General features: G+C 40.2%; 1 protein-coding gene and 1 long non-coding RNA gene across 2 annotated transcripts in view; one reads left to right on the plus strand and one right to left on the minus strand.

Annotated features, from left to right (window-relative positions):
- LOC138854153 (uncharacterized) overlaps positions 1-25,361 on the minus strand; it is a 139,053-nt gene that overhangs the window by 70,846 nt on the left and 42,846 nt on the right. The window lies entirely within an intron of this gene.
- LOC128695241 (kelch domain-containing protein 4) overlaps positions 21,386-25,361 on the plus strand; it is a 75,240-nt gene continuing 71,264 nt past the window's right edge. Inside the window, exon 1 of the mRNA XM_070095615.1 lies at positions 21,386-21,605. Coding sequence (XP_069951716.1) covers positions 21,515-21,605 — 91 coding nt within the window. The 5' untranslated portion in view covers positions 21,386-21,514. The remainder of the gene's footprint in view (positions 21,606-25,361) is intronic.

Consider the following 25,361-nt stretch of genomic DNA (forward strand, 5'->3'; position numbering starts at 1 on the left):
CCTACATGGTACAGTATTACCCCTACACAGGTAGTATTATCCCTACACAGTACAGTATTACCCCTACACAGGTAGTATTACCCCTACATAGTACAGTATTACCCCTACATAGTACAGTATTATCCCTGCACAGGCAGTATTACCCCTACACAGTACAGTATTATCCCTACACAGGTAGTATTACCCCTACACAGGTAGTATTACCCCTACACTGGTAGTATTATCCCTACACAGGTAGTATTACCCCTACACAGTACAGTATTACCCCTACACAGGTAGTATTACCCCTACACAGGTAGTATTACCCCTACACAGGTAGTATTACCCCTACACAGGTAGTATTACCCCAGGTAATAGCCTGGTGGCTAAAGCTCCCGCTTCACACACGGAGGGCCCGGGTTCGATTCCCGGCGGGTGGAAACATTTCGACACGTTTCCTTACACCTGTTGTCCTGTTCACCTAGCAGCAAATAGGTTCCTGGGTGTTAGTCGACTGGTGTGGGTCGCATCCTGGGGGACAAGATTAAGGACCCCAATGGAAATAAGTTAGATAGTCCTCGATGACGCACTGACTTTCTTGGGTTATCCTGGGTGGCTAACCCTCCGGGGTTAAAAATCCGAACGAAAAATCTTACACAGGTAGTATTACCCCTACACAGGTAGTATTATCCCTACACAGGTAGTATTACCCCTACACAGGTAGTATTACCCCTACACAGGTAGTATTACCCCTACACAGGTAGTATTACCCCTACACAGGTAGTATTACCCCTACACAGGTAGTATTACCCCTACACAGGTAGTATTACCCCTACACAGGTAGTATTACCCCTACACAGGTAGTATTACCCCTACACAGTACAGTATTTGCCTCTATACTTTTGAACTTCTGCTAGTCTATGAAATATTACTGAATCATTAATTGTAATATTTTTTATTATGTGTAACTTCAAGATTTTTATTTATTTATTTATTTATTTATTTATTACAATTTGAGCACACATACAGAGGTACAAAAAAAATACAGATAAGAGCAGCATGCCAAAGCCACTTATACTATGCATAGCATTACGGGCTGGCTTAAAATTAACTTAAGATTAACTAAGCAATGATGAAATCAGTGATAAAACATTAATGTAAACAGATTACTATAAAGTACAAGTGAGTATTACAAAGACAGGTCATATGGTTGCATGCATTATTGTACATTCAGTCGTATGGAGAATTCTGTTAGGTAGTTTATTTAAAAAAATAGTAAAGTTAAATTGGGTTTTAGGTTTAACATTTATGTGATATAATTGTGAGAAACATTTAAGATATACAATTTATAAGGTTGAGTTATTCAGTATTTATTTGGTTTTGGGTGAGTAAGTGATCTTTGAGAAGAGACTTGATTTTATAAACAGGTAGTGTTTCTTTTATATTTACAGGTAATGAATTCCAGATTTTAGGGCCTTTTATGTGCATTGAGTTTTTGCATAGTGTGAGATGGACACGAGGAACATCCAAGAGTGATCTGTGCCTTGTGTTATGGTCATGTGTTCTGTTGAGGTTGGCAAGGAGATGTTTGAGGGGAGGGTTAATATCAGAGTTAAGTGTTCTATGTATGTAATAGGTGCAGTAATAAGTATGGATGTTTTGTATGGTGAGTAGGTTTAGTGTATTGAATATTGGTGGAGTGTGCTGCCTGTAGTGAGAATTTGTTATCATTCTAACTGCAGCCTTTTGTTGGGTAATTAGTGGTCTGAGATGGTTAATTGTTGTTGAGCCCCATGCACAAATTCCATAGGTGAGATAGGGGTAAATAAGTGAGTGATATAGGGCCAGGAGGGCTGACTGTGGAGCATAGTACCGTATCTTCGATAGTATGCCTACAGTCTTGGAAATTTTTTTAGAAATTTGTTGTATATGTGTATGAAATTTGAGTCTATTATCAAGGTGGATTCCTAAGAATTTTCCCTCTGTTAGCTTTGTGATAGGTGATCCGTTTATCATTATGTTAAGAGGGACATCTGTAGCTCTGTTACCAAACTGAATGAAGTAGGTTTTGTCAATGTTTAGTGTAAGTTTGTTAGTCCTCATCCAGGTAGATATTTTCTATAATTCGGTATTTACAGTATTGGCTAGCGTGACTGGGCTCGGGTGGGAGAAGACGTATGTAGTGTCATCTGCAAATAGTGTGGGTTTGAGTAATTGCGAAGCATTTGGTAGGTCATTTATGTATAGGAGAAAGAGAAGAGGGCCAAGGACACTTCCCTGTGGGACACCAACTGTAATTGGTTGTGCAGAAGAGTTTGCCCCATTTGCGTACACATATTGGCTTCTGTTGCTGAGGTATGACTTGAGGTAGTTGAGGGAGTGCCCTCTTATACCATAGTGTGACAATTTTACGTGGAGCAAGTCATGGTCAACTGTATCAAAAGCTTTACGTAAGTCAATGAAGATCCCCAGTGGGACTTATTTTTTCTCTATTGCAGTGTATATATGTTCTAGCATGTGTACAATAGCATCATTAGTATTTTTATTAGGCCTGAATCCAAATTGGCAGGGGTTGAGTATGTTTTGGGAGATAAGGTAGGAGTAGATTCGTTTATGAATTAATTTTTCGAAGATTTTTGAGAGAGGGTGTAAGTTGGATATTGGCCTATAGTTATTCAACTCTGTTTGGTCTCCTCCTTTGTGGATCGGGGTGACCCTTGCTATTTTGAGTACTGTAGGGAAGGTGGAGGATTCAATGGATTTGTTAAAGAGTGTTGCAATGATTGGTGATAGCACTTGTGACACTTTTTTGTATATAAAGGGTGGTAAGGTATTTAAATCTCCTGCCTTGTTTTTTAGTGCGTTGATAATAAGGGAGACTTCGTATGGGTTAGTCGGAGCTAGGAACAGTGTGTTCGGGTAGTTGCCGGTGAGGTAGTCATTTGGTGGGGTATCTGAGCTTGGGATTTTATTGGCAAGGTTTTGTCCTATAGTGGAGAAGAAATCATTGAGTCTGTTTGCTGTTTCTGTTGGTGGGAGTTGAGGTTCATCTGATTTTGCTAATTTTATTTCGCTATTTCGTGATATCTTTTTTGTTCCCAGAATTTCTGATAGGGTTTTCCAGGTCTTTTTTATATCACCTTGTAAGTTGGATAATCTGTTCTCATAATACAATTTTTTTGCCCTTCTTATCAGGCTGGTTAGGATTGACGAGTAACGTTTTGTTTGGTCTCTGGTTATGTGACCCATTCTGTACTGTTTTTCATATTGGTGTTTTGTATTTATGGATTTGAGAATGCTGGGTGTTAGCCAGGGACTGTTCAGTCTCTTAGCTGTCATCTGTTTAATTTTTTTAGGGCAGTGCTTATTATAGAGGTATTGGGTCTTTTTTAGAAAATTATTAATACATTCGTCAATATCTGTATAGATTTCTAGCTCAGTGTGCCAGTCAATGTTTGCTACTGCTGTTGTGAAGTTATTAATGGCTGCCTCATTGTGAAGTCTGAAGGTGACTTTAGTAGTGTCTTGGGGTAATTTACCAAGAGTTGTTATGAGGAAAGTAGGGTAGTGGTCTGTGGTATTATCTGTAATTATGCCTGATTTTAAAGGGGATATGGTGTTGGTCCAGATGTGGTCAAGTAGGGAAACACTAGTCTCTGTAACTCTTGTAGGTTTTGTTACTGTTGGTAGTAACATGCAGTTACTCATTGTGTTTGTGAATTCAGTAACGTGTGGGTCCTGGTCTTGCAGGAGATTTATATTGAAGTCACCTGAGAGTAGTAAGTGATCTTTGTTCATGCGTGCATCAGTTATCATACTTCCTAGGTTTTGACTAAATCGGCTAATGTTTGACTGCGGAACTCTGTAGATGTTTATCAATGTGAGAGGTTTTTTATCCTTAGAAACTTCTTTCTTGACTACCTCACATTAGTATTAAAACTAAATGTGATTGTAATCAAGTCAACCACTTGTTTAGTTTTAAGTAATTACTATGTACTATCATCTTGTCTAGGTTTAAGTAGTTACTAAGTACAGTGGTACCTCGAGTTTCCAACAGTTCCCAACTCAAACAATTATGTAAGTGTATTTTTGTAATTGCTTTTGTAAGTGTATTTTTGAGGGTCTGAGGTGGACTTATCTAATTTACATTATTCCTTATGGGAACAAACTCATTCAGTAACGGCACTCGAACAGCCTTCTGAAACAAATTAAGTTAGTAACTCGTATTAGGATTAGTCTGCCTGAAATGCCCCGGCATGATAGTGGCTTTCTTTCTACTTAGCAAACCAAAATTGTAATTACATATTGTAACCTTTACAAAGAAATAAACCTGTACTTTACTCTGCAGTTAGAATTTTTCTTCTTTGGAGAAAGAGCTTAGATCGAGGTGAAATACCGGAGGCCTTAAAGAGTGCAGACATAGCTCCTTTCCATAAGAGGGGTAGTAGAGCACTAGCTAAAAATTACAGACCAGTAGCCCTAACCTCACACATCATAAAAATCTTCTAAAGAGTGATGAGACGGCAGCACAACCAACATAACCCGAACCAGCATGGTTTTAGAGCAGGACGATCATGTCTGTCACAGCTGCTGAACCATTATGACAGAATTACGGAGGCATTGGAAGACGACCAAAACAAAAATGTGATTTACACAGATTTTGCAAAGGCGTTTGACAAATGTGATCATGGAGTGAAACTGCACAAAATGAAGGCCATGGGCATTACAGGGAAGGTAGGCAGATGGATTTTTGGCTTCCTAACACAGAACACAAAAAGTAGTAGTGAACAGGGCAAGATTCAGCATCAGCGAGGTCAAAAGCTCAGTGCCCCAAGGCACTGTCCTGGCACCTCTGCTGTGTCTCATCCTCGTAGCAGACATAGACAAAAACATCTGGCACACTTTTGTATCATCATTTGCAGATGACACTAAAGTAAGCATGAAAGTCACTTCGGTAGAGGACACTGAAAAAGTACAGGAAGACGTAAACAGGGTTTTCCAGTGGGCAGTGAAGAACAACATGACATTCAATGGTGAGAAGTTCCAACTAGTACTTAGGTATGGAAAGAATGAAGAACTCAAAAGGAACACTATATACAAAACTCAAGAGGGTCACTAAATAGAAATTAAGGAACACGTAAAAGACCTGGGAATAATTATGTCAGCTGACCTTTCTTTTAAAGACCATAACAAGACAAAGATCATGACAGCCAGGAAGATGACTGGGTGGGTATTGAGAACTTTCAAAACAAGGGAAATAATGCCGATGGTGACACTTTTCAAATCACTAGTGCTCCCTCACTTAGAATATTGCTCAGTGCTGATGGCCCTGTTCAAAGCAGGTGAAATATCAGAGCTGAAACAAATACAGAGATCGTTTACAGCTCACACTGAGCCTGTAAAGCAACTAAACTACTGGGAACATCTGCAAGACTTAAACATGTATTCATTGGAGTGGACGAGAGAGAGATACATGATAATATATACCTGGAAAATACTCGAGGGCTTGGTCCCAAATCTGCACACTGCCATAACAACATACTGGAGTGAGAGATATGGGAGGAAGTGTAAAATAAACCCAGGTAGGAGCAGGGGTGCAGTGGAGACAATAAGGGAACACTGTATCAACATCCGGGGTCCCAGACTATTCAACATCTTAACAGAAAATATCAGAAACACTGCTGGAACAAGCATAGAAGCCTTCAAGAGGAAACTGGACAAGTATCTTCACCAGGTGCCAGATCAACCAGGCTGCAATGGATATGTGGGGCAGCAGGCCTGCAGCAGCAACAGCCTGGTTGACCAGGCAAGCACCAAATGAGCCTGGCCCATGGCCAGACTCAGAGAGTAGACAAACTCTCAAAACTCTTCAAAGGTATATCAAAGGTATACAGGTAGTATTTTCCCCCTACACAATTAGTATTTTCCGTAAATAAGTAATATATTTCCACACACAATAATTTCATAGCAACATGTATATAATTCAGAAATAACATTATTAGGTAGTTGAAATCGGTAAATGGGCAGTTTCTTGTACTCAATCGATAGACAAAATGGAGTTCTAAAGAAATAGCTATGAGTTTGGGTGACTGGAACAATGGAATTAGCCGAAAATAGGGCTCAAAGTGGGCGAAATCGCCGATTTGTAAACAGCGCCGAGGTTGCTAAATTCGCGAGAGCATAATTCCGTCAGTTTTCCATCACATTTCGTTTTTTTGGTGTCATTACAATCGGGAAAAGATTCTCTATCATTTCTTAAGAAAAAATAATTTTTTTTTTTTTAAATTTTGCCACACCAGGAGACACCTCAGGATTGGGGATTGCAACAGTCAAAGGGTTAATATTTCTCAACACCAGGAGACACTTCAGGATTGGGCATTGCACAAATGTACATATGTATACATATACATAAGCACACACACACATACACGCAGTGATACATATAGGCACTTGCATACATTGACACACACGCATACATATATACATCACATACATACGTTCATGCATTTATACTGGGGCTTGTGACAGTCAAAGGGTTAAATAAGTTCAAGTTGTTGAAGAGTGGTGGAGTGTGTTGTCCGGTGCTGGAGTGTGTTGTCCGGCGCTGGAGTGTGTTGTCCGGCGCTGGAGTGTGTTGTCCAGCGCTGGAGTGTGTTGTCCGGCGCTGGAGTGTGTTGTCCGGTTCTGGAGTGTGTTGTCCGACGCTGGAGTGTGTTGTCCAGCACTGGAGTGTGTTGTCCGACGCTGGAGTGTATTGTCCGGCGCTGGAGTGTGTTGTCCGGCGCTGGAGTGTGTTGTCCTGTGCTGGAGTGTGTTGTCCGGCGCTGGAGTGTGTTGTCTGGCGCTGGAGTGTGTTGTCTGGTGCTGGAGTGTGTGATCATCCACACAGCAACTTTTGTTGGGTTATTAAAGGTTTAAGGTAATTGGCCATGGTTGATCCCCAAGCTGGAGTGTGTTGTCTGGCACTGGAGTGTGTGATCATCCACACAGCAACTTTTTGTTGGGTTATTAAAGGTTTAAGGTAATTGGCCATGTTTGATCCCCAAGCTGGAGTGTGTTGTCTGGCGCTGGAGTGTGTTGTCTGGCACTGGAGTGTGTGATCATCCACACAGCAACTTTTTGTTGGATTATTAAAGGTTTAAGGTAATTGGCTATGGTTGATCCCCAAGCTGGAGTATGTTGTCTGGCACTGGAGTGTGTTGTCTGGCACTGGAGTGTGTTGTCTGGCACTGGAGTGTGTGATCATCCACACAGCAACTTTTTGTTGGGTTATTAAAGGTTTAAGGTAATTGGTTATGGTTGATCCCCAAGCAAGGGTAGATTACACAGTGGTATTCATATTCATATAGTTTATTTGGACATAATACATAGTTGTACAAGGAATTATAGTAGTTGGGTGAACATGCTAAAAGTCCCCTGTATGCAGAGCATTATGGGCAGGCTTAAAATTAACTTAAAATTAACAAATAATGAAAGGTTCAGTGGTGAAAATTACCATAAACAATTTACAATATGAAGTACAATTGAGTATTTGAAACAATGAAATTTGAGCATTTCAATATTGAAGCATTATAGTTGTACAAACTTGTCGCATTACAATGTATAACAAACAATATGATCAATTTACCGTATCTTGTCTTGAAGTTTTAAGTTTAAGTAATTGGCATAATTATTGGTAATGTTAAATAATGAGTGTTGATTATTTAGTCCTGGGCAAGTAAGTGGTTTTTTTAGAAGAGTCTTAAATTGATTTTCCGGCCTGGTTACTTTAGTATGTTCTGGTAATTAATTCCAGATTTTGGGGCACTCATGTGCATAGTTTTTACATAGTGTGATATGGACACAGGGTACATCAAAAAGAGATCTGTGTTTTGTGTTATGGTCGTGTGTCCTGTTAACCCGTAAACGGTCCAAACATATACATGTATATACGTTCACTACCGTACTGCCCCAACTTTGAGAAAAAAACATTGTTGTTTTTTAATAGGAAAAAAGAGCATGTGGTACCCAGGCATCCCCAATTATTTTAATATGGTGCACAGTGAGTGCTCACACCCATTCTCACATGTCTAGGCGACTCAGGCTTATCGTGGCAATGTTAAATGTAGGACACATAAAACGTATACAGGTCTCCCTCAACATTCACGTTTTCAACTTTCGCGGGCTTCACACATTCGTGAATTACCAACCGCCAAATTCCCAGCCTCCAAATTCCCAGCCGCCAAATCAATCATATTTAAGTTTCCGCCACCTGCGAGTCCCTACTACCCTCCCTCCGACCCCCCCCCAACTGGCAGCCAGCCCTCCCACCAGTGTGGTGAGTGTTTTGTTTGTTCATTATTTGCTATTAAACTACAGTATAAATAATGTAAACCCGTTCATGATTGCATATTGGAATGACTATTCGGACAGGTATTGGACGGTGACATCATGTGTTGACTCTTGAACACAGCAAAGAAACAAACATTTCTGCTACTGCTAATAATAACAATAGTAATAATAATAATAATAATAATAATAATTATAATAATAAATACGATAGAACTGAAGAAAGAAATTGTACAAAAATACGAAGGAGTGGTTGACACATCGTCAGTGTGGCTTTGTTTATGCTGGAGTGAGCACTAGTCTCCGTGCTCTTCCAAACATTTCACAATAATTCATTGTGTTTGGTGCTTGTAGATTGAGTGTGACTGGAGTGGTAGAGGCAGTGGTTGGGGAAGCGGTTGAGGCATTGGGTGAGGCAGTGGGTGAGGCAGTGGTTGAGGCAGTGGGTGAGGCAGTGGGTGAGGCAGTGGTTGAGGCAGCAGTTGAGGCAGTGGGTGAGGCAGTGGTCGAGGCAGTGGTATTTAACCCTTTGAGGGTTTCGGCCATACTAGTACGGCTTACGGCCCAGGGTTTTTGACGTACTAATATGCCTAAATTCTAGCGCCCTCAAATCTAGTGGGAGAAAGCTGGTAGGCCTACATATGAAAGAATGGATCTATGTGGTCAGTGTGCACACTATAAAAAAAATCCTGCAGCACACAATGCATAATGAGAAAAAAAAACTTGGACCGTTTTTTTGGAATAAAACAGCGACTTTGCACTGTATTTTCGTATGGTATTTATTGTTGTATTCTAGTTTTCTTGGTCTCATTTTATAGAATGGAAGATATATTACAGAAATTGAGATGATTTTGACTGGTTTTACAATGAAAAGTACCTTGAAATTGAGCTCAAAGTAGCAGAAATGTTCGATTTTTACCAAAGTTCAAAAGTAAACAAATCATGCCAAGCGTCCAATACACATCAACTGGTGAGTCTGATATTCTTTTGCAAGTGTGCCAATATTATTTATACCATTTTTTTACACTAATGCAGTAGTCTGCATAACAGTAAATCTTCTATTTTTTGCGAGAATAAAAATTCAAAGTGGAAAGCAAAAGAATGTAAGAGGGGCCTTGAGACGTGACTAATGAACAGATGAAATGTTATTTTAGTGCCAGGAATGTCTTTCTTGTTTATTCTGGACCCTATTCGGAAATTGGCATCTTTTGAAATTTGTGTGAAATTGGCAAAATTGCTAAATTCTGACCACTGTACTGGATAGTTGATATTGATAAATGGGTGGTTTCTTACACTCATTCGATAGAAAAAAATGGAGTTCTAGCGAAATATTCATGTTTTTTGTCGACTGGTACAGTGGAATTGGCCGAAAATGGGGCTCAAAGTAGGCAAAATCGCCAATGCGTAAACATCGCCGAGACCGCTAACTTCGCGAGAGCATAATTCCGTAAGTTTTCCATCAAATTTCATACTTTTGGTGTCATTATGATCGGGTTTCTCTATCTTTTCATAAGAATTTTTTTTTTTTTTTTTTTTTTTTTAAATTTGGCCGACCCTGAGAACGAGTCTCTGAGAGGGCCTGTCGACCCTCAAAGGGTTAATAACATACATGTTATTAATAATAATAATAATACATGTTATTAGTAATATGTATTATTATTATTTATAACATGTTATTAAATACCACTGCCTCAACTGCTGCCTCTACCATTGTCTCAACCGCTGCCTCTACCAGTGCCTCAACCGCTGCCTCAACCACTGCCTCAACCACTGCCTTACCCACTGCCTCGACCACTGCCTCAACCACTGCCTCAACCATTGCCTCAACTGCTGACTCAAGCACTGCCTTACCCACTGCCTCATGCACTGCTTCTACCATTGCCTCAACCACTGCCTCACCCACTGCCTCAACCACTGCCTCTACCATTGCCTCAACTGCTGACTCAACCACTGCCTCACCCACTGCCTCTACCATAGCCTCAACCACTGCCTCACCCACTGCCTCAACCGCTGCCTCACCCAATGCCTCAACCGCTTCCCCAACCACTGCCTCTACCACTCCAGTCGCACTCAATCTACAAGCAACAAACACAATGAATTATTGTGAAATGTTTAGAAGAGCACGGAGACTAATGCTCACTCCAGCATAAACAAAGCCACACTGACGATGTGCCAACCACTCCTTCGTATGTTTGTACAATTTCCTTCTTCAATTCTATCGTATTTATTATTATTATAATTTATTAGTATTATTATTAGTATTATTACTACTACTACTATTGTTATTATTAGCAGTAGCAGAAATGTTTGATCCTTTGCTGTGTTCAATAGTCAACACATGTCACCGTCCAATACCTGTCCGAATAGTCATTCCAATATGCAGTCATAAACGGGTTTACATTATTTATACTGTAGTTTAATAGTAAATAATGAACAAACAAAACACTCACCACACTGGTAGGAGGGCTGGCTGTCAGTTGGGGGGGGTCGGAGGGAGGGTAGTAGGGACTCGCAGTGGTCGAGGAAGTGGAGGCAGTGGTATTTAATAACATACCTGTTATTAAATACCACAATTTACAACATTTACATGTATTTTATGATTGTTCATGGTTCAACAAGTTAAGGAAGAAGTATTGTATTATATTTCCCTACAATATATTGGGGCACCAAACATTCGCGATTTTTCAACATTCGTGAGGCTCTTGATCCCCTAACCCTTGCGAATGTTGAGGGAGACCTGTATATACGTTTGGGGCACTAGCGGTAAAAACGTATATATACGTTTGGACCGTTTATGGGTTAAGGTTGGTGAGGAGAAGTTTGAGTGGAGGGTTTATGTTTGCGTATATTGTTCTATGTATGTAGTGGGCACATGAATAAGTGTGGATGTTCTTTATGGTGAGCAAATTTAGACTTTTGAATAGAGGTGGAGTATGCTGTCGCAAGTGGGAATTTGTTATTCTGATTGCAGCCTTTTGCTGGGTTATTATGGTCTTAGGTGATTTGATGTTGTTGATGCCCATCCACAAATTCCATATGTGAGATAAGGGTAGATGAGTGAATGGTACAGTGCAAGGAGAGCTGATTATGGAACATAGTACCATATATTTGATAGTATGCCTACTGTCTTAGAGATTTTCTTGGAAATTTGTTGTATATGTGTCTGGAATTTGAGGCTACTGTCTAGGTGGATTCCTAGGAATTTTTCCTCTGTGAGTCTTGTGATGGGTGATCCATTTAGTATTAAGTGGAGCATTTGCAGCTCTAGTTCCAAACTGAATGAAATAGGTTTTGTCAGTACAGTGGACCTCCGGTTTGCGATGGCATTGGTATCCGATAAATCCGGTATTCGATACATTTTAACGCAAAATTTTTGCCTCGCTTCCCATTAAAAAACCCGCCATACACGATTCGTCCGAGACGTGTCCACGTGTGGCCCAGTGTTTACAAGCCAGCCAGTGTGCTCGCATCTAAGGATACATTCGGTACATTCCATATTATCACAGTGTTTTTGGTGCTTGTTTCTGCTAAATAAGTCACCATGGGCCCCAAGAAAGCTTCTAGTGCCAACCCTGTGGTAAAAAAGGTGAGAATTAGTATGGAAATTAAGAAAGATTTTGAAGGGTTTGGGGCTAACCCTGAGAAGCCTATGCCAGTTGTGGAATCCATTGTGCCTACTTCAAAAATTAAGGAAATGTGTGCAAAGTGGGTTGAACTGCAAACCTTTATGGATGAAAATCACCCTAACACAGCTATTGCAAGCCGTGCTGGTGACTATTACAATGACAATGTTGTGGCCCATTTTAGACAAATCGTAAAGGAACAGGAGGTTCAGAGGTCTATGGACAGATTTGTTGTGCGACAGAGGTCCAGTGACTCTCAAGCTGGTCCTAGTGGCATTAAAAGAAGAAGGGAAGTAACCCCGGAAAAGGACTTGCTACCTCAAGTCCTAATAGAAGGGGATTCCCCTTCTAAACAATAACTTCCACACTCTCCCCTCCTCCCATCCCATTAATCATCACCAGATCTTCATTAAAGGTAAGTGTCATGTATTCTATTGTTAGTAGAGTACTACAAACTGTGCATGTCTTCTTCAGTTTGTGTGCATTAACCCTTTGACTGTCGCAACCCCCAATCCTGAGGTGTTTACCTGGAGAGAGTTCCGGGGGTCAACGCCCACGCGGCCCGGTCTGTGACCAGGCCTCCTGGTGGATCAGCGCCTGATCAACCAGGCTGTTGCTGCTGGCTGCACGCAAACCAACGTACGAGCCACAGCCCGGCTGATCAGGAACTGACTTTAGGTGCTTGTCCAGTGCCAGCTTGAAGACTGCCAGGGGTCTGTTGGTAATCCCCCTTATGTGTGCTGGGAGGCAGTTGAACAGTCTCGGGCCCCTGAGACTTATTGTATGGTCTCTTAACGTGCTAGTGACACCCCTGCTTTTCATTGGGGGGATGGTGCATCGTCTGCCAAGTCTTTTGCTTTCGTAGTGAGTGATTTTCGTGTGCAAGTTCGGTACTAGTCCCTCTAGGATTTTCCAGGTATATATAATCATGTATCTCTCCCTCCTGCGTTCCAGGGAATACAGGTTTAGGAACCTCAAGCGCTCCCAATAATTGAGGTGTTTTATCTCCGTTATGCGCGCCGTGAAAGTTCTCTGTACCTCCTGGTGTTGCAAAATTTAAAAAAAAAAATTTATTTTTTCTTGTGAAATGATAGAGAATCTTTTCCCGATTGTAATGACACCAAAAAAACGAAATTTGATGGAAAACTGACGGAATTATGCTCTTGCAAAGTTAGCGACCTCATCGCTGTTTACAAATCGGCGATTTCGCTCATTTTGAGCCCTATTTTCGGCTAATTTCATTGTTCCAGTCGCACAAACTCATAGCTATTTCTTTAGAACTCCATTTTTTCTATTGATTGAGTACAAGAAACTGCCCATTTACCGATTCCAACTACCTAATAATGTGGTCAGAAATTTGCAATTTGGCCAATTTCACGAAAACTAAAAAATATGACAATTTCAAAGTAAGGTCCAGAATGAACAGTGCAGACATTTCTGGCTCTAAAATAACATTTTCTTTGTCCATCAGTCATGTCTCCAGGCCCCTCTGATATTACTCTTGCTTTCTATTTTGAATTTTTATTCAAACAAAAAATAGAAGACTTACTATTATGCAGACTACTGCAATACTATAATAATTGTATAAATAACATCAACCCATTCATGACTGCATATTAGAATGGCTAGTTGGACATTTATTGGACAATGGCATCATTTGTTTACTTTTGAACATTGGCAAAAAACAAACATTTCCCCTACTTTGAGCTCCATTTCTAGGTTCTTTTTATAGTAAAATAAATCAAAATCACCTCTATTTCTATAATATGTTTTCCATTCTATCAAATGAGACCAAGAAAACGAGAATACAACCATAAATACTATACGAAAATAGACCACAAAGTCGGCATTTTAATTAAAAAAAACGGTCGGAGTTTTTTTTCTCATTATGCACTGCATGCTCCAGGATTTTTTTTTATATGGTGCACACTGACCACACAGACCCATTCTCTCACATGTGGGCCTACCAGCTTTCTCCTGCTTGATTTGAAGCCACTTGAATTTATGAGTATATATACGTCAAACACGGTACCTCGTAAGACGTATATATACGGCCGCGATAGTCAAAGGGTTAAACTTAATATTTCATGTGGTAAATTTTTTTTTTTCATACTTTTGGGTGTCTTGCACGGATTAATTTGATTTCCATTATTTCTTATGGGGAAAATTAATTCGCTTTTCGATAATTTTGGTTTACGATGAGCTCTCAGGAAAGGATTAATATTGCAAACCAGGGGTCCACTGTACAGTGGTCCCTCAATAATCGTCGGGCTCGATAGTTGTCCTTTTCAGAAATCGTCACTTTATTTTCGTCCAAATATTGGCTCGCAAATGGTCGGTTGACTCGCTAATCGTCGTTCGTCCTGGACGTGTACTCCCAGCTCTTAACCGCCTCGGCCTCCCTTCCCAGCCAGTGTGCCATTGTTTACCAGTGAGCGACAGTCCCCTAACTTGTTCATACGAAATATTTCATAATATTCCATTGATTTTAGTGCTTGCAAGTGCTAAATAAGCTACCATGGCTCCAAAGAAAGCTCCTAGTGCCAAGCCTTTGGTAAAGAAGGTGAGAAATACGATTGAATTTAAGAAAAACATCATTGAACAATGTGAAAATGATGTATGTGTGGCTGAACTGGCCAGGATGTATAACAAACCCCATACAACCATATCGTCCATCATGGCAAAGAAAAAGGAAATCACAGAAGCTGTTGTTGCTTGGAGAAAATTGTGGCCAGATTGTGTCCACAAGAGGGATTTTGAAGGGTTTGTGGCTGACCCTGATGAGCCTATGTCAGTTGTGAAATCTATTGTGGCATTGGGGAGTTCCATGGGGTTGGATGTGAGTTTGGAGGATGTGGAAGAGCTGGTGGAGGACCACAACGAAGAGCTAACCACTGAGGAGCTGCAAGAGCTTCAGCAGGAAGAGCAACAGATCGCAGCTCAGAATCTTGCTGCAGAGGAGGAGGAAGAGAGATGGAAGAAGGTGCCTTCTTCAGAAATTAAGGAGATTTTTGAAATGTGGGGTAGGATGGAAAGATTTATGGAGAAACATCACCCTGAGAAGAATGTTGCAAGCCATATTGGCAACTTGTACAGTGACAGAGTCTTGGCCCATTTTAGGGAAGTTTTAAAGAGACACCAGAAACAGAGCTCTCTGGACACTTTTTTTTTTTTGCGAGACAGGACTCCAGTGACTCTCAAGCTGGTCCTAGTGGCATTAAGAAACAGAGAGGAGAAGTATGTAACCCCAGAAAAGGACTTCGTACCTGAGGTGTTGATGGAAGGGGATTCCCCTTCCAAACAGTAACTAATCCAATCTCTCTCCTCCTCCAGTCTTCCATACACTAAGAAGAATCGCCAATAAAGGTAAGTGTTATGCTGTTAATGTTTCATTCATCATATGCCATTGTATTGTTTATGTACTACAGTGGAACCTCAAAAATCGAACGTACCACATATCGAATGTTTCAAAAATAGGACCATTTTTTCGGGCAAACTGCGTGTCTTTTATCGAACGCGCCCCTATTTTTGGACCGCCGGGTATGGGACATGTCCGCAGGCCCGCTTTGTCCGCGTCCCCGCGCAGGCGCCGTGAGCAGTCTAGCTTTGTTTATGCTTGAGTGAACACTAACCTGCACTCTCATTCACACATTTTACAATTATTTCGTTGTGTTTAGTGCTTGTGGAACTGTGAAATAAGCTGCCATGGGCCCAAAGAAACTTGCTAGTGGTACCCCTGTGGTAAAGAAAGTGAGAAACACCATAGATGTAAAGAACGAAATAATACAGAAGTATGAGAGTGGTGTGAGACTTGTTGAGCTTGCCAGGATGTACGGGGAAAACAAGTCGACCATCGGTTCCATCCTGGCAAAGAAAGAACAAATCAAAGAAGCTGATGTTGCGAAAGGTGTTAATATGCTAACCAAAAAAAGACCACAAATAGTTGAAGAGGTTGAGAAGTTGTTGCTGGTGTGGATCAAGGATAAAGAAATCGCAGGTGATAGTGTTTCAGAGATGATTATTTGCGAAAAGGCAAGGAAGTTGCATGCCGATCTGGTACAGAAAACTCCTGGAACCAGTGCTGATAGTGAACTTAAGGCCAGCAGAGGATGGTTTGACAGATTTTAGAAGTGTAGTGGCATACACAATGTTGTAAGACATGGTGAGGCAGCCAGTTCAGACAAACAGGCAGCTGAGAAGTTTGTACAGGAGTTTAAGGGGTACATAGACAGTGAAGAATTCAAACCTGAACAAGTGAAACAAGCCATCTTTGCAACAAGTTCAGTGACAGAACCATGTCCCATTTTAGGAAAATGTTAAAGAGGTGCCAGAAACAGAGGACTGTGGACAGTTATTTTGTGAGACAGGGGTCCAGTGACTCTCAAGCTGGTCCTAGTGGCATTAAAAGACAGAGAAGGGAAGTAACCCCAGAGAGGGCTTTACCTGAAGTCCTCATGGAGGGGGATTCTCCTTCCAAACACTAACCCCAACTCCCTCTCTCCTCCCTATCTTCCAGATGCCATCACCAATCTTCAATAAAGGTAAGTAAAAATGTTATTTTATATGTATTACTATACATAATTAAAAACTATAGTATTTGTTGTATGTAAAACTGTAATTAATCTCTATAAAATGTATTTTTTGTGTGAATATTTTTGGGTTTCTGGAACAGATTAATTGTATTTCCATTATTTCTTATGGGAAATATTGCTTCGAATTTCAGACTTTTCAAATTTAGAACTAGCTCCTGGAACGGATTAAGTTCGATTTTTGAGGTTCCACTGTACATCTATATTTCATGTAAAAAAAAATTTTGTTTTAATACTTCTGGGTGTCAGGAATGGATTAATTATATTTACATTATTTCTTATGGGGAAAATTTATTCGAAAATTGTCTATTTTGATAATCGTCGCACTTCCAGGAACGGATTAACAACGATAAATGAGGGACCACTGTATTTAGGGGAAGTTTATTTGTCATCATCCAGGTAGATATTTTCTGTAATTCAGCATTGACAGTGTTGGCATGTATGGCTGGGTTTGGGTGTGAGAAGACATATGTAGTGTCATCTCCAAATAATATGGGTTTTGAGTAGCTGTGATGCATTCGGTAGGTCATTGATGTAGATGAGAAAGAGGAGTGGTCCTAGCACACTTCCCTGTAGGACTCCTACTGTGATTGGTTAAGTTGAAGGGTTTGCACCATTTGTGTACACGTATTGGCTTCTGTGACTAAGGTATGACTTTAGGTAGTTGAGGGAGTGGCCTGTTATAACACAGTGTGTTAATATAGCGTGCAGCAAGTCAATGAAAATTCCCAGTGGGACTTCTTTCTTCTCGAGAGCGGTATATATTAGTTTTAGCATGTGTATAATAGCATCATTTGTGCTTTTATTATTCCTGATTCCAAACAACATAATTGAGGTTCAGTCATGTATGCGCGGAGCCCCAGACCGACATAATGAGATTAGTCACGAGGGAGCATTCACCAAATTCAACTTCAATAACAAAAACATAAAGTGGGACCAAGTAAACCAAGTCCTAACCGATATAAGCTGGGAAGATATACTAAGCAACACAGACCCCAACTTATGCCTAGAACAGATTAACTCGGTGGCACTCGATGTATGCACAAGGCTTATTCCTCTAAGAAAAAGGAGGAGTAGATGTAAAACAGAAAGAGACAGGCGCTCCCTTTACAGGCAACAGAAAAGAATAACAGAGCGGCTAAAAGAGGTCAATACAGTGGACCCCCGCTTAACAATCACCTCCAAATGCGACCAATTATGTAAGTGTATTTATGTAAGTGCATTTGTACGTGTATGTTTGGGGGTCTGAAATGAACTAATCTACTTCACAATATTCCTTATGGGAAAAAATTCGGTCAGTACTGGCACCTGAACATACTACTGGAATGAAAAAAGTTCGTTAACCGGGGGTCCACTGTATATCTGAAATGCGTAGGGAGACACTGGTCAGAGAAATAGCAAGCATCGAACTTAAGCTAAAGGAATCCTTTAGGAGTCAGGAATCGCGGGAAGAACTAAAAGCCATAAATGAAATCGAAAGAAACCCAAAGTATTTCTTCTCCTATGCCAAATCAAAATCGAGAACAACGTCCAGTATTGGGCCCCTACTTAAACAAGATGGGTCCTACACAGATGACAGCAAGGAAATGAGTGAGCTACTCAAGTCCCAATATGACTCAGTTTTTAGCAAGCCGCTAACCAGACTGAGAGTCGAAGATCAAAATGAATTTTTTATGAGAGAGCCACAAAATTTGATTAACACAAGCCTATCTGATGTTATCCTGATGCCAAATGACTTCGAACAGGCGATAAATGACATGCCCATGCACTCTGCCCCAGGGCCAGACTCATGGAACTCTGTGTTCATCAAGAACTGCAAGAAGCCCCTGTCACGAGCCTTTTCCATCCTATGGAGAGGGAGCATGGACACGGGGGTCGTCCCACAGTTACTAAAAACAACAGACATAGCCCCACTCCACAAAGGGGGCAGTAAAGCAACAGCAAAGAACTACAGACCAATAGCACTAACATCCCATATCATAAAAATCTTTGAAAGGGTCCTAAGAAGCAAGATCACCACCCATCTAGAAACCCATCAGTTACACAACCCAGGGCAACATGGGTTTAGAACAGGTCGCTCCTGTCTGTCTCAACTATTGGATCACTACGACAAGGTCCTAAATGCACTAGAAGACAAAAAGAATGCAGATGTAATATATACAGACTTTGCAAAAGCCTATGACAAGTGTGACCATGGCGTAATAGCGCACAAAATGCGTGCTAAAGGAATAACAGGAAAAGTCGGTCGATGGATCTATAATTTCCTCACTAACAGAACACAGAGAGTAGTCGTCAACAGAGTAAAGTCCGAGGCAGCTACGGTGAAAAGCTCTGTTCCACAAGGCACAGTACTCGCTCCCATCTTGTTCCTCATCCTCATATCCGACATAGACAAGGATGTCAGCCACAGCACCGTGTCTTCCTTTGCAGATGACACCCAAATCTGCATGACAGTGTCTTCCATTGCAGACACTGCAAAGCTCCAGGCGGACATCAACCAAATCTTTCAGTGGGCTGCAGAAAACAATATGAAGTTCAACGATGAGAAATTTCAATTACTCAGATATGGTAAACATGAGGAAATTAAATCTTCATCAGAGTACAAAACAAATTCTGGCCACAAAATAGAGCGAAACACCAACGTCAAAGACCTGGGAGTGATCATGTCGGAGGATCTCACCTTCAATGACCATAACATTGTATCAATCGCATCTGCTAGAAAAATGACAGGATGGATAATGAGAACCTTCAAAACTAGGGAGGCCAAGCCCATGATGACACTCTTCAGGTCACTTGTTCTATCTAGGCTGGAATATTGCTGCACACTAACAGCACCTTTCAAGGCAGGTGAAATTGCCGACCTAGAAAATGTACAGAGAACTTTCACGGCGCGCATAACGGAGATAAAACACCTCAATTATTGGGAGCGCTTGAGGTTCCTAAACCTGTATTCCCTGGAACGCAGGAGGGAGAGATACATGATTATATACACCTGGAAAATCCTAGAGGGACTAGTACCGAACTTGCACATGAAAATCACTCACTACGAAAGCAAAAGACTTGGCAGACGATGCACCATCCCCCCAATGAAAAGCAGGGGTGTCACTAGCACGTTAAGAGACCATACAATAAGTGTCAGGGGCCCGAGACTGTTCAACTGCCTCCCAGCACACATAAGGGGGATTACCAACAGACCCCTGGCAGTCTTCAAGCTGGCACTGGACAAGCACCTAAAGTCAGTTCCGGATCAGCCGGGCTGTGGCTCGTACGTTGGTTTGCGTGCAGCCAGCAGCAACAGCCTGGTTGATCAGGCGCTGATCCACCAGGAGGCCTGGTCACAGACCGGGCCGCGGGGGCGTTGAACCCCGGAACTCTCTCCAGGTAAACTGACAGGGGTTAACCCTTTCAGGGTCCAGAGGCCAAATTTCAAAGTGTGCACCAGGATCCAAGAATTTTCAAAAAAAAAATTATTTTTTCTTATGAAATGGTAGAGAATCTTTTTCTGAAGGTAATAAAACAAAAAGTTCAAAATTTGATGGAAAATTGGCGAAATTATGCTCTTGCGAATTTTGATGTGTCAGCGATATTTACGAATTCACAATTTTGCCGACTTTGACTCCCATTTTAGGCCAATTACATATTCCAGTCGACAAAACTCTTAGCTATTTCACTAGTATTACTTCTATTCTATCGATTGAGCATAAGAAATCGCCAAGTAAACTGTGTTTCAACTACAAAATAAAGTGATTGGAAATTGGTAATTTGGCCAATTTAACACAAAGTTCAAAATATTCCAATTTCAAAATAGGCTCCAGAATAAACAATGTAGGTATTCCTGGCACTAAACTAACATTTCCTCTGTTCATTAGTTATGTTTTGAGGCTTTACAAATGAATTCCATTTTGATTTTTTATTCACATAATGAATTTTTATTCAAACCAAAAAATAGAAGATTTACTGTTGTGCAATATTGTAATAATTGTATAAATATCATCACCACATTTTTGAATGTATATTAGACCCACCAGCTGGCATGTATTAGACGTGTGAGGTCGTTTGTTTACTCATAAACATTGGCAAAAATTTAACATTTCCGCTACTGTGAGCTCAGTTTCAAGCCATTTCCAGTGCTAAAACCAGAACATCCAACTTCTTTTCATTCATAACATCAGCAATCATCTGTTTCTTGTCATCCGCACTACATCCACGCACATTCAAGCATCCCAGTTTTATAAAGTTTTTCTTCTTCTCTTTTTTAGTAAATGTCTACATTAGAAGGGGTTACTAGCCCATTGCTCCCGGCATTTTAGTCGCCTCATACGACACGCATGGCTTACGGAGGAAAGATTCTTTTCCACTTCCCCATGGACAATAGAAGAAATAAAGAAGAACAAGAGCTATTTAGAAAAAGGAGAAAAACCTAGATGTATGTATATATATATGCATGTGCGTGTCTGTGAAGTGTGACCAAAATGTAAGTAGGAGTAGCAAGATATTCCTGTTATCTAGTGTGTTTATGAAACAGAAAAAGAAACCAGCAATCAAAATCACCTCTATTTCTATAATATGTTTTCCATTCTATCAAATGAGACCAAGAAAACGAGAATACAACCATAAATACTATACGAAAATAGACCACAAAGTCGGCATTTTAATTACAAAAAATGGTCGGATTTTTTTTTTTCTCATTATGCACTGCGTGCTCCAGGATTTTTTTATATGGTGCACACTGACCACACAGACCCATTTTCTCACATGTGTTCCTACCAGCTTTCTCCTGCTTGATTTGAAGCCGCTATAATTTATGAGTATATATACGTCAAACACGGTACTTCGTAAGACGTATATATACGACCGTAACAGTCAAAGGGTTAAAGTTTATTGTGTACTTGGCAGGTTACTGTTGGACCTTCACAGTCATCAAGCAGTGGTGTTTGCAGAGGTGCAGTTGATGCCCCAGATGTGTTCACCCCGCTGCCAAGAATCAACGCTGGGATGGCTATCAAGCGCGGAGTTCTCTACCTTTATGGTGGCATGTTTGAAGACGGAGATAAACAACTCACGCTTGATGATTTTTATACCCTTGGTAAGAAAGACCTTTAAATATTATCATTATTATTATTGTTATTATTATTGTTATGAGAAAGTTGAATATTACAGTAGCAGGAGCTTGCATCAGTGTCATCCCTACAGTGTGTAGTTCAACCATATACAGTGGAACCTTGGGTTACGAATTTAATCCGTTCTGTGGACTTGTTCGTATCCTGATTTGTTCATATACTGGGTCAATTTTCCTTATTTAAATTAATTGAAATGCAATTAATTCATTCCAGCTGAATTCCTGCTCTCAGGAGGCATGACAAAATAATCCTAATATCAACTCTATGGCTTATTTATCTGTCACAATTCATCTAATATGACATAATAAACAATATAAATGATGTAGAAACCTGATATATACTCTAGAATGAATAAAATATGTCATTACATGGACGGTGGAGGGAGGAGGATTGTGGTCGGGAGTGGTTGCGCATTCTCACTATGAAAACTGAATTAGATCTGGTGTACATACAACATTTACATACCTTAATAATAATAATAATAATTTTATTTCTTTGTAAAGGTTACAATGTGTAATTACAATTTTTATTTACTAAGTACAAAGATAGCCACTATCATCCCGAGGCACTTCAGGCAAACTAATGTTAATACATAGTAACTAATTAAAACTAGATAAGATAATAATACATAGTAATTATACTTAAAACTAAACATAGAATAGTGGTTAGCTGTTTTACAATCTTATTTGGACTTAATAAATCTTTTGTATACTTAGTACAAAATCTAATTTACAAGTAATGGTGCAGGTGATAATATTTTATGGAATGGCAGAATTAAAAGCCAGAAGGTCACATGATAAAACTAGTCAGTAGATGTTTGGTTGATTTGGTTAATATTGTGAGATAAGATGATTTTTTTAGCAGAGTCCTAAATTTATAAGTTGTCTGGGGATCCTTGACCTGTTCCAGTAGCGAGTTCCGGATCTTTGGGCCTTTTATGTGCATAGCATTCTTGCATAGTGAGAGTCTTACTCGGGGGATGTTGAAAAGTGCCTTATGCCTTGTATTGTGACTGTGCATTCTGTTGTAACTGTCGAGGAGTAGTTTTAGGGGGGGTTTACAGTGGAGTTTAAAGTTCTGTATATGTAGTGGGCACAATAATAAGAGTGTATGTCTTGTATATTTAGCAAGTTGAGTCTTTTGAAAAGTGGTGGGGTGTGCTGTCTAGCCCAGGAGCTGGTTATCACCTGCACAGCAGCTTTTTGTTGGATTATTAAGGGTCTAAGGTGGTTGGCTGTGGTTGAGCCCCAGGCACAGATACCATAGGTGAGGTAAGGATATACATAGTAGAGAGTGGTACAGGGTTAGGAGAGTCGTTTGTGGTACATAGTAGCGTATCTTGGAAAGGATTCCTACTGATTTGGAAATTTTCTTGGCTATGTGATGGGTATGGGACTGAAATTTAAGATTACAGTCAAGGAGAAGACCTAGAAATTTGCCCTCTGTGTGTCTTAATATAGGGGAACCATTTAACAGTATGTTGAGTTGAATATTTGAGGCTCTGTTGCCAAACAGCATGAAGTAAGTTTTGTCTATGTTGAATGTGAGTTTGTTGGTCATCATCCAAGCATATATCTTTAGCAGTTCATTGTTTACAGTGTTTTCAAGCACAACTGGGTCTGAATGGGAGTAGACATATGTAATGTCATCTGCGAATAGAACTGGTGTAAGGAGTTGGGATGCATTGGGAAGATCATTGATGTAGATGAGAAAGAGGAGTGGGCCTAGGACACTACCTTGGGGTACTCCTACAGCTACAGGTTGGATAGCGGAGTTGACTCCATTTGCATATACATACTGGTGTCTGTCATTAAGATAGGATTTTACGTAGTCTAGAGAATGTCCTCTTATGCCGTAATGATTCAGTTTGAGGTGCAAGAGATTGTGGTCAACTGTGTCAGATGCTTTTCTTAGGTCGATAAAGAGCTCCAGGGGATATTCATTCTTATTGAGAGCTGTGTATATTAGGTCAAGCATTTGTATAATAGCATCATTCATGCTTTTTTTTGGTTTAAATCCTAACTGGCATGGGTTAAGTATGTTGTTGGATGTAAGGTAGGAGTAAAGTCGCTTGTGTATTATTTTTTCAAATATCTTGGATAGTAAGGGCAAGTTTGATATGGGTCTGTAATTGTTCAAATCAGTTGGATCTCCACCTTTGTGGATCGGGGTGACCCTTGCTGTCTTGAGTATGGATGGGAAGGTCGAGGAAGCTATAGATTTGGTAAACATTGTTGCAATAATGGGCGACAGTTCTGGTGCAGCTTTTTTATATATGAATGGTGGCAAGTTATCTAGATCACCTGATTTGTTTTTTTAATTTAATGATGAGTGAGACTTCAGTGGGATTAGTTGGAGCTAGAAATAGAGTACAGTGGACCCCCACTTAACGATCACCTCCCAATGCGACCAATTATGTAAGTGCGTTTGTACGTGTATGTTTGGGGGTCTGAAATGGACTAATCTACTTCACAATATTCCTTATGAGAACAAATTCGGTCAGTACTGGCACCTGAACATACTTCTGGAATGAAAAAATATCGTTAACCGGGGGTCCACTGTATTTGGATAGTTGCCAGTGAGGTACTCGCTTGGATGGGAGAGAAGAAGACATTAAATTTGTCGGCCGTGTCTATAGGTTGCATGTGAAGTTAATCTGGTTTAGTTAAGTCTATCTCTCTATTTCCAGTCAGTTTCCTTGAGCCCAAAATTTTGGAGAGGGTTTGCCAGGTACTTTTCATGTCACCTTTCATTTCACTAAATCTTTTTTCATAATACATTTGCTTTGATTTATGTATTAATTTTGTTAGTATTGATGTGTATCTTCTAGTAAATTCTTTAGTAATTAAGCCTAATCTGAACTGCTTTTCAATTTGGTGTTTTTTATTAATAGATTTTGAGGATACTTCTAGTTAGCCATGGGCTGTTTAGCCTCTTTTCTGTGATCTGTTTTGTTCTGATTGGGCAGTGTTTGTTGTAGAGGTTTAGGGTTTTACATAAAGATTTTTTATATCTTTATCGATATTATTACTGTCATCTAGCTCTCTCTTACAATCAATGGCACCTAGAGCTAGTTTTAGGTTGTTTATCGATGTCTCATCATGCAGGCAAAATGAGATCTTTCTTGTTTAGATAAGTTGGTTATGAGAAAGGTAGGGTAGTGGTCTGTGGTGTTATCTGTGATTATACCTGCTGATAGTGGGGATATTATGTTGGACCAGATATGGTCGAGTAACGAGGCACTAGTGTCAGAGATTCTTGTTGGCTTTGTTATAGTGGGTAGCAATAAGCTGTTGTTCATAGCATTTGTGAAATCAACTACTGGAGGGTCGGTTGCTTGGATAAGGTTGATGTTGAAATCTCCTGCTAGTATCAGATGGTGTTTATTCAACTCTGACTCAGTTATCATGTTTCTAAGGTTATTGCTAAAATTGTAAGTGTTTGAGTGTGGTAGTCTGTAGACTGCACCAACTGTTATAGGTTTCTTAAGTGTACTCGATGTGAATTTATTATTATATATTATATATTCACCCTGCCTCGGTGGGAGACGGCCGACTTGTTGAAAAAGAAAAAAAAAAAAAAAAAAATATTCACCGTTCTCGTCCCGTACATTAGTTGTTTTCACACATTCTAGTTCATCAGAGTAATAGATGGCAGTGCCTTTTCCTGATTGGTCGGGCCTACAGTTATGTATGGCTGTGTAACCAGGTATGGTAAATATG

Source organism: Cherax quadricarinatus, chromosome 50 (assembly GCF_038502225.1).
Source record: "Cherax quadricarinatus isolate ZL_2023a chromosome 50, ASM3850222v1, whole genome shotgun sequence".
In the NCBI taxonomy this organism is placed as follows: domain Eukaryota; kingdom Metazoa; phylum Arthropoda; class Malacostraca; order Decapoda; family Parastacidae; genus Cherax; species Cherax quadricarinatus.